Below are 8,905 nucleotides of genomic sequence, written 5' to 3'. Positions count from 1 at the left end.
GACGAGAGAGCCACCAAATTTCTCTGAAAGCTTTCGTCCTTTCGTTTAACTTCGTTTAATCAGCCGAAGTTCACAAGTGTGCGTGTTGGAGTTTTTTTTTGCGCGAATGTGTGTGTCTATGTGTTTGAGGCCAGTTGCTTTTTCATTGTGCATTTCCCAGAGGTGCATTTTTCTGAAAATCTAATTTGAGAGATTGAGATTGTTTGGTCTTTCAATGTTCAGCTGGCTCGTTCGTGTTGCGACGCTTGCAATTTCTTGCCAGCCAGTCCCTATATAGGATATATGTATGTTTGTTCGTTTGTATATATGTGGCCATATATTTATGCAGCAGCAGGAGCAGCTTATCGGGGAGTTATGGTCTCGTCTAAAGAAATACTCCAAGTCACAGTCACACGCTCACTTTAATTGGTACAGCGTGCCGCAACGCTGTGGCAATTGCTGTTGAAAAATCTACATGGGAGATTTGGCAGCAACAACAGTGATGGCAGCAGTCGCAGTAGTATCATCAGCAGCAGCAGCAACATCTGCAGAAGCAGCAACACCAGCAGCAGCAGCAGTGGAATCCGCTTGGCAGCGACTTCAATCATTGTGCGCCACGCTCGCTGCGGTTTGACAAACATTTTTCACAGAATGTGCGAAGGAAACCGCCAAACGTCCCGACACCCGACTCCCTGTTTAATGGCACACCGCCACAAAAATTAAGGTTTTAAGTGGCATCTCCACCGTAATTAAAGTTTAAAACCAGAGATCACATTTAGCAAGTTCTGATCTTTTATGCTTACTGCTAACATGATTTTCTATGGTCATACTAAGTTTAACAATTAAAATTTAAGTATTTTGGAAGATCCTTCTTAATTATATATTAAGTATATAATGTCATATTAATAAAAGTTTTTAAAATAAATCTGACATGGCAATTGTAAAGCACGTATAAAAGTGCCAAAAAGTAGGCTATAGTTTTATATAGGCTATGAACTGCATTACATGTTTAAAACAATTAAATTAGACACTATGAAAACTAAAAATATGTTGAGGTGTAAAGGAGTCTGATATAAGGACAACAAGAAAAAAAGCATTATTTATTTGCAACTACTACAATTTAATTTCTGCATACAAATGTTAAATGCATTTTAAAATACAATTTGTTCAGTGCATGCCAACAGAGTTCCCACTCCTTTGGCCTTTGCCCGTCCCTTACTTATTCGTGTATGTTTGATGAGTATGCGAGAGTTTTATGACTGTATTGGGAATGAGCTGTGAGCAGCAGCAGAAAGCTGTCGCAGGGAAAGGGAAGCCGATCCTGATTTGGGGAGCAGGAGCACCAGGATGAGGAGGAAAAACAGGCGTCAGGCTTTGGTTTTGGCTTTGGCTTCCTGTTGGCGCCTTTTTACGGGGACTGTGGAGGCTGATTGGGTTATACTGTGATTTTAATTTTGAAATCATACGAATGCGAATGCTGGAATGCAAAGCGATACGATACATGTGCGGATTTATTTATGCACGTATACATACATACAAAAAAGTACGCAAAAATGTGCGTTACGAGCGTAAAGCGATAAAGCGCCTTACTGGATTTTGCATCGGACTGCTGCTGTTCGCAATTTGATAAGCTACCTCTAGGCATTATTTTTACGACTTTTTTTTGCTCACACAAACACGCCTGGAAATATGCAATAAAATATTCCGATATTAAGCTGGTTTGTAAATCAAACGAATCTTATTGTTTTCAATTTGCGCTCATTCCCATTTCCCTCCGACTACCACCACTGTTTTGTTTTTTACCTACAAGGACTCAGTCACGGCTTAGACATTCAGTCAATTGAGAAGCTCGTCGACACTTGATCCCATAGAAATCGGAGACAGAGGACTCATAAGTATACCTCAATCGAGTGGGCAATGAAGTTAAAGATTACTGTTGAGCGAAACCTGCCAGGAAACCAACAAATACATTTATTTAAAAGTCGGGCTACATTTATTAAGCATACGCACTGTTGAACAATTTAAGCACTCATTTAAAACGAGCTTTCCCATTCAACGCTGGCAGAAGTAAGCTGAATTTTGCATGAGCTGCATTTAAAGATATTTTTTCTAACAGCTTTAAAAAAGTTGTCGCATTCAGTTTGGTTTCTTTTGCCTAGACTGATTACGATTTTTTTAAACACGTAGTTTTGTTCAAGCAATTGACATACATTTGTTTTAGTATAAATTCTAATCTAAATTCTTTTTGTAGTTGTCCCCAAAACAAATTAAAAACTATTTTAAAAATGCAATTTTTACAGTTTCTTGGTTGTCATATAGATATAACTTCAATGTGTAAATTTAATCAAAAAAAAAAAACAGCAAATGTTTCCCAAACAAAATGTGAAGCAGTTTTTATTGTACTCATATTCAATCATCTACATCCACATTGCGCCATCAACTTTAGCAAATTTACATTAAGGGACGTACAAACTAAGCTATACAAGATTCGGATAAAGCGTTTCAAACATATGACTTTGGGCATATGGATATGGTACAAACATACAAACGATATATACGATACATACTATTAACTATAACTAAAAACTATTGCGGAAACGGAAATGTTAGAGTTTGCGCCAAAAGATTGAGGAGTAAAAGATATGCCCTAGAACGAATGCGAAAGATAGATTAATAGGGTCCTATAAGAAGAGCTTGACAAGGGCAAAAAGCGCCCAAGCAGCTAGCGAATAGAAAACAGCCAGTGTCGTATAGTGCAGCACCTTCAATCTGAAAGAGTAATTTTAGGAAAAAATTAATAGAAAAAGATTTAGGGGAATGAAATCACGCACCTTTCGTAGCGCTTGATGGACTCGGGAATGTTACTGGGATCATCCTTGACCACATACAGACGCAGTCCATAGAGGCTGACGCGGAAAAGATTGGTCCAGTCCAGATCACGCATATCGAAGGAGAAGAGCCGCTTATCTCGATCATCGAGCTTTTCCGTAAGTTTTCTGACATTGTCGTTATCGAAGCGGAACTCGTTCGAACTGAAGTACTTAAGGACATTGCTTAGCTTGTGGATCTTGCGGTAGATCTTCATCATTCTGGAGGAGAATCAAAAAAATGTTATAAAGGTTCCCATAAATTAAATGAACTAATAACCCACCTCGGCTTCTTGCCAATTATCACCATGATGGCGTCCATGACCAGGGCGGGCAATGTGTGGTACAGGAAGCACAGGATGTGGTACTGCCACATGTGCGGCACAATGGTGAAGCGCGGATACCATATGGATTTCCGCATAGGTATGTCACAGCCGTACTCAAAGCCATCCTCCATGTAACGCCTCCAGGTGACCATGTTCTCCGCATCCGGTACATAGTTGTATATCGGAGGCGTCTCGTATCTACAGCGAAATATTTTAATAACAATTTAATTATTATTTTTGTATATCTCACTTGTTCCGCGCTATATCCCAGGCACTGGCCAAGAGTGCATTCACACACATATCCACCGGTACGATGTGTGCCTTATTGTCCATATCGCCCGTAAACACGCGGAGAACTCCGGATCCAATGCCCACGATGACTCCACAGGGACCGTACATGTTGTCGATCCAGCCAGTGACCGGTTCGCGGTACGTGGTGATCACTGTAATATACAAATCGATGGTTTATTTATATTAATGACATTAAAATAAAAACCGGTTTTCAAGCCAGCCTAAATATATATTGCAGCTAAAATGTCTATGAAGCACTTAAAGCGTAAATTGCATAATGACTAACTTTATTACAAAGCGATGATTTGGTAAACTAATATTCTAGCCAACAAAACAAATCGTATTGCAGCGCAAAAAAAGGGCGGAGCCAAACAATACTATTTAATTAATGATTTATGGTTTTCAATACGTACATAACTCAAACCATTATAGGTAATAAATGTTTTCATAGCTATGAATAATTTCATATTAATTACTTATCTTTGACAGTATTACATAGTTTATATTTTTGCAGCTGAAAGCTTAAACTCAAGGCTAACTTAAAGATTCAACTCACCAATGCCCGGTCTGAAGATAGTGACTGGCATGTTTTGTGCGCTCTGTTGCACTACGTTTTCGGCCAGGACTTTGGTGAAGGTGTATGTGTTCGGATACCCCTTAATGATGGTCGGCGTCAGGATGTTAAGCGTGTGCTCATCGAGGCACTCACTCAGCTTAAACGCATTCTCGCCGGACATCGTGCCGCTGTAGAACTTCTCCTGGATGTGACGCAAGTTGCAGTGCGCAAATGCTGTGGAGACATGAACCAAAGCCTAAAAAGATTCGGAGGCAGGAAGCAATCAAAAATTAATTTCTATATTCTTTAGTTACTTTAAAGGAAACTCATGTCTTCTTATTAATGCAAATATTATATATGCCTTCATAAAAGCTAAACGTAAATGTTTCCGAAACAGCAATTTAACATAATTCAAAACCTGACATTAAAATCGTGTCTAAATGTTTCCAAAACATCAATAAAACTAAATGTTAATATGAGACTGAGAAATCGGCAATATTTCCAAGATTTCTTGGTAAAATAAGAATTACAGACATGTCTAAAAATCTCTCTACCTTCAGATTAACAATCTCTTTGGCCAGCTTAATGATTTCCTTAGTGCCATGCACGTTAATGGCAATGGCCATTTTGAGTTTCTCATCGAAACGCACAGTGGCCGCACTGTGAAGCACGATATTGACATTCTCCAAGATCGTCTCGCGCTCATCGGGAGTGATTCCCAGTCCGGGTAGAGAACAATCGCCACTGATAATGGTGATCTGACAGCGGTACTTGGGGTTCACCTGCTTCATCTTGGTAAAGACCTGGCCAACGAAAAAATTCATTTAGGGCTAATAAACATAATTAAAAGGCTTATGTCACTTACCGGATCATTGAACAGATCCTCAATTCGGGCAAAGGCATCCTTGCCCTTCTTGGTGCGTATCAGCAAATAGATTTGTCCCACCTCCGTGACGCGCAACAATTTTTCGATGATAACTGGAGGCACGAGACGAAATGAGACGGGGTAAATAAGTGGGCGGAATTCCAGTCACGTATTGCGACCGGAGTGGAACTTACTTTTGCCAAAGAACCCAGTGCCGCCAGTGAGGAAGACACCCTTGTCCTTGTAGAACATTTGCATGGGCGACTCGTCTGGGGAAGAGATCAATGCAAACAGTCATTAAACAATTAGCCAATTTGATGCGCATCATTGGGGGGCTCAGTAGGCACTCCACCCCAACCCAAACCCACAGCCAAACCATCTGTTTGCTCGTTTCGCTTCGGTTCGGTTTGTTTGCCACCAACTTGAAGCCCCGTCACGAATTTAAATGCGCATCAAATGCCACTTGAATTGCGCATAATTCACGCCACACACAGATACTCTGGCACCCATACAATCGCAGCCAGAGAGACAGACCCACAGACACTCGGCATAGTTGGGAGGGCACGAGGTTGGCTTTGGCTCCTGGCTGCATTTTTGCCAAAGTGCCAAAACGGCAACAACACTTGACGTTTCAACGCCGCCTGCCAATGGCTCTGCTCCACCCTCCCACAAATGTCCACCCACCGCCCAAGAGGGGGTTCCCTTCCCCCGCAGGCCATCCATCTCTGCCCACATTGTTGTTTGCGGCATCGGTTGCCGTTGCCTGCCACTTGCTGGGCCACTCATAAATATTTGCAAGTTAGCAGCTCGTCGAGCCATTCATCTATTGTCTAAAACGCACACACGCCTAAAATACCCGCACACGCACAGTTGCATATGTTACACGTGTATTTTCAGCTGAACTGAGAGAAAAACTTGTAGATTCTAAAACCAATTCGTTGTTTTTCATTTATATTGACACTTTTTACTGTAATTCATACATCAAGCGTATATACCATATAACAGCTTCAGATTATGTTATTATTTTAAGATTCATACAAAACCAATTAGTTCGTCCATATTAAGTAAAAATCCTTATAAACAATAAAATGTTGACTTTTCACTTAGTTGTTTTAACTTTGTAACTACAAATATATTTAAAATCTTATCTATTTATTTGAAAACTTTCTTATGGTAATTCTACATGCCTATAGCAGCTGATAAAAAAGTTGTTTAATTTAAAGTTGTCATACTTATCAACAATAAAAGGTTGATTTTGCATTTTACTACAAGTAAGACCCTTAAACTTTGTTACTACAAATGTTTTCAGAACGTAATACAATTTATTTAGAAATTCGATTAACTTTTTATATTTGTTTTATGCTCATAGTGGCACATTAAATAAAAATTATGTAAGATCCGTCATTGGCTTAATTTATTATTTCAATCAAAGTATTCAAAAAAGTATAACAAATATTCCATTAAACGATTTGTGTACAGCAAACAATTAAAGTAAATATTAAATTACAACAACAACAACAGAATATTCAACTGAGGGCTTTAGACTTAGTTCAAATTATTTGTAAGCATTTGGAAACTTAGCAAGTTACTTCACATTTTTTTCAGTGTCCAGCTCTCTGCATTCCTAAATTGAATGGCATTTCATCTTGAGATGACCCACTTCGCCTTAGCCTTCGACTCGAGCTACCTAATTGCCAATCGTCGGCGTAAATCACTGTCAGTTGGAAAACAAGGACTCAAACACACACCGATGTATTCAAGTCTACACCCATGCACAATTGCCACTTGATAATTGCATAATAAATGCAACATTGCCAAGGAGGATGTGCCGCCGGCCCTTCATCCGCTCCCGGCTGAGACATAACAAACACATTCATACAAATACAACTTGACACCTAGAGCTGACACCGGCACCGCCAACGGCAACGGCGACGGCAACGGCGACGGCAACGGCGACGGCAACGGCGACGGCAACGGCTCCCGTCCAATGGCAAGCCACGGGAATGCCACCACCCCCTCTACCCCCACTACCTCCTCCTCCTCCTTGGAGGAAATTCCCTGCCCCGAGGCCGCACTCAACCACAAGCACTTGGCTGGCTCACTCAAATGTTTTGTTTACCTATGCTAATTGGCTTAAATGCAACTCAAGCGCACTTTGCATCGCCTCGCGCCCGCCCAAAAACCTTAAACTGAAAATGTGTAAGCCATGGCATGGCAAAGCCCAACCACCCAAACACCCAACCACCCAACCACCCAACCACCCAAACACCCAAACAACCAAACAACCAAACACCCAAGCACCCCAAACCCCCCAGAAAGCCAGCAGCACTGAACCAACCAGGCCATCATTGTTCCGTGGACGCGTCGAAATTGAGCCTCACTTGGAGTGACTCGAGTGGGAGTTGGAGTGCGGCGTTTAAAGCTTTTCGAGCGCTTTGGGGCATTTGTTCAACGCTAACTCCAACACCAAAAGCTGAAGCCAAAGCCAAAGCCTCCTTTTCCCCTCCACCACCACCAACATCATCTCGAAAAACAACAACAGGGGTCCCCACTTTGAGTGAATTGTCAACAATGGTTGTTGGCTCTTCGGATTCTGTGGGCGGCAGACAAAAGTCTGTCACATAATTTGTCAATTTCCACAAATTTTTGTTTCAAAACCCACACACACACAGACACACACCCAATGTTCCCTTAGGCTAGGCACCCCCGCTAATGTAATATTTCACATAAATGCCTTTTATTTTTCCTGGATTGTGGCCGGGGTTTTGCGTTGTTCGGTACTTGATCTTGGGTCGGCTTTGTTGTTTGCATTATTTAAAATAATATTTTCGACCGGTCACTCACCCTTCACGTCATTAATGAGCTGACAATGATCTTCCAGCGTTTTCATGCCATTCATGATGTTCATTATTTTGGGATCATCCATCTTGACCAGGTAAATGGTTTATAATTATCTGAAGGAAGATAAAAAATACGAAACAAATTAGAACAAAACAGGGAATTCAAGTTAAATAATATATATATTCTTGAGAGTAGATAATTTTAAGGCGGTTAAACACATTAAACAGATAAAATTTGATTTGCATAGCCCTAGGTCTTTTTAAATGCCAAATAATTTTACTACATTTTCAACTGCATAAAATAAGCTTACTAATCACTTGTTAAAACGTAAACCGCTTAGGAGCCTGAGTACCCCACTTGAAACCAAAATTTATAGTGAAAAGAATTGCAATTCCATTCCCTTTCAGCGACACAGATAATCCCTTAATTGAATATCTGGACACCCATTCAGCTCACCGCCCCAGCAGAAGTTTCGGGAAATTATTCCTTTAATTCGAGCTAGATGAATGAGAAGAGAAAACCATAAAGCCAATTACAACAGCCCCAAAGCGGTAGCCATGCGACTGTTTCTTGGCTACTAAAAATCAAATATATATAAGTAAATTTCGCTCCAGTAAAGTACGAAATTTAATTAAAACTTTGTTCCTTTCTGGTAGACCAGAGAAAGCGGAAAAGGGATAGAGTCAGAGGGAGATGGAGATGAAGAAAAAGAGTGGAGCGCTTCAGTAAAATTTCTAATGAAGTGCCAGACGCACCTGTTGACACAGGCCAAAAACATGAAGGGAAAAACAAAAATCCAGACAAAAATGATACCAAACTCTAAGTGAGAGTCAAACTGGAAAACTCAAAGCGACTGCAGCACGGGATGAGGTTAATAAAACTATGCATAACCATATGCACAAACGATAACAAATGAATGCTGAATTTTTGAACTTGTTTTATTTACAGCGAAATGAGCAATTTATGCAAATTTCGAAGTGAGCACGATATTATTATTAACTCGTTTTCGGCAAAGGTATTTCAAAGTGTAGGCACAAGTTACTTAAACTCATATATTTCAATTTGACTTTAAGGTCCAATGTCAGTCAACTGCAGTTCGATGACTGCTCAAACGCGCACATACTCAAATCATCGGTTATTATTACATACTTAAAAAGACAATTACAGACTGAGCAGCATT

The 8,905-nt window shown here is 40.4% G+C and overlaps 1 protein-coding gene across 1 annotated transcript in view; it reads right to left on the bottom strand.

Annotated features, from left to right (window-relative positions):
* Positions 1–2,346: 2,346 nt before the first annotated feature.
* LOC128266687 (fatty acyl-CoA reductase wat) overlaps positions 2,347–8,905 on the bottom strand; it is a 29,900-nt gene continuing 23,341 nt past the window's right edge. Inside the window, exons 2-10 of the mRNA XM_053003376.1 lie at positions 7,729–7,838; positions 5,079–5,153; positions 4,885–4,997; positions 4,574–4,822; positions 4,020–4,275; positions 3,423–3,615; positions 3,131–3,370; positions 2,811–3,068; positions 2,347–2,748 (exon numbers count right to left, since the gene is read on the bottom strand). Of these exons, the coding sequence (XP_052859336.1) occupies positions 2,661–2,748; positions 2,811–3,068; positions 3,131–3,370; positions 3,423–3,615; positions 4,020–4,275; positions 4,574–4,822; positions 4,885–4,997; positions 5,079–5,153; positions 7,729–7,810 (1,554 nt within the window). The 5' untranslated portion in view covers positions 7,811–7,838 and the 3' untranslated portion in view covers positions 2,347–2,660. The remainder of the gene's footprint in view (positions 2,749–2,810; positions 3,069–3,130; positions 3,371–3,422; positions 3,616–4,019; positions 4,276–4,573; positions 4,823–4,884; positions 4,998–5,078; positions 5,154–7,728; positions 7,839–8,905) is intronic.

This window comes from Drosophila gunungcola, chromosome 3R, assembly GCF_025200985.1.
Source record: "Drosophila gunungcola strain Sukarami chromosome 3R, Dgunungcola_SK_2, whole genome shotgun sequence".
Taxonomy (NCBI): domain Eukaryota; kingdom Metazoa; phylum Arthropoda; class Insecta; order Diptera; family Drosophilidae; genus Drosophila; species Drosophila gunungcola.
The sequence above is the reverse complement of the archived record's forward strand: the minus strand, read 5'-3'. Positions and strand labels throughout refer to the sequence as shown.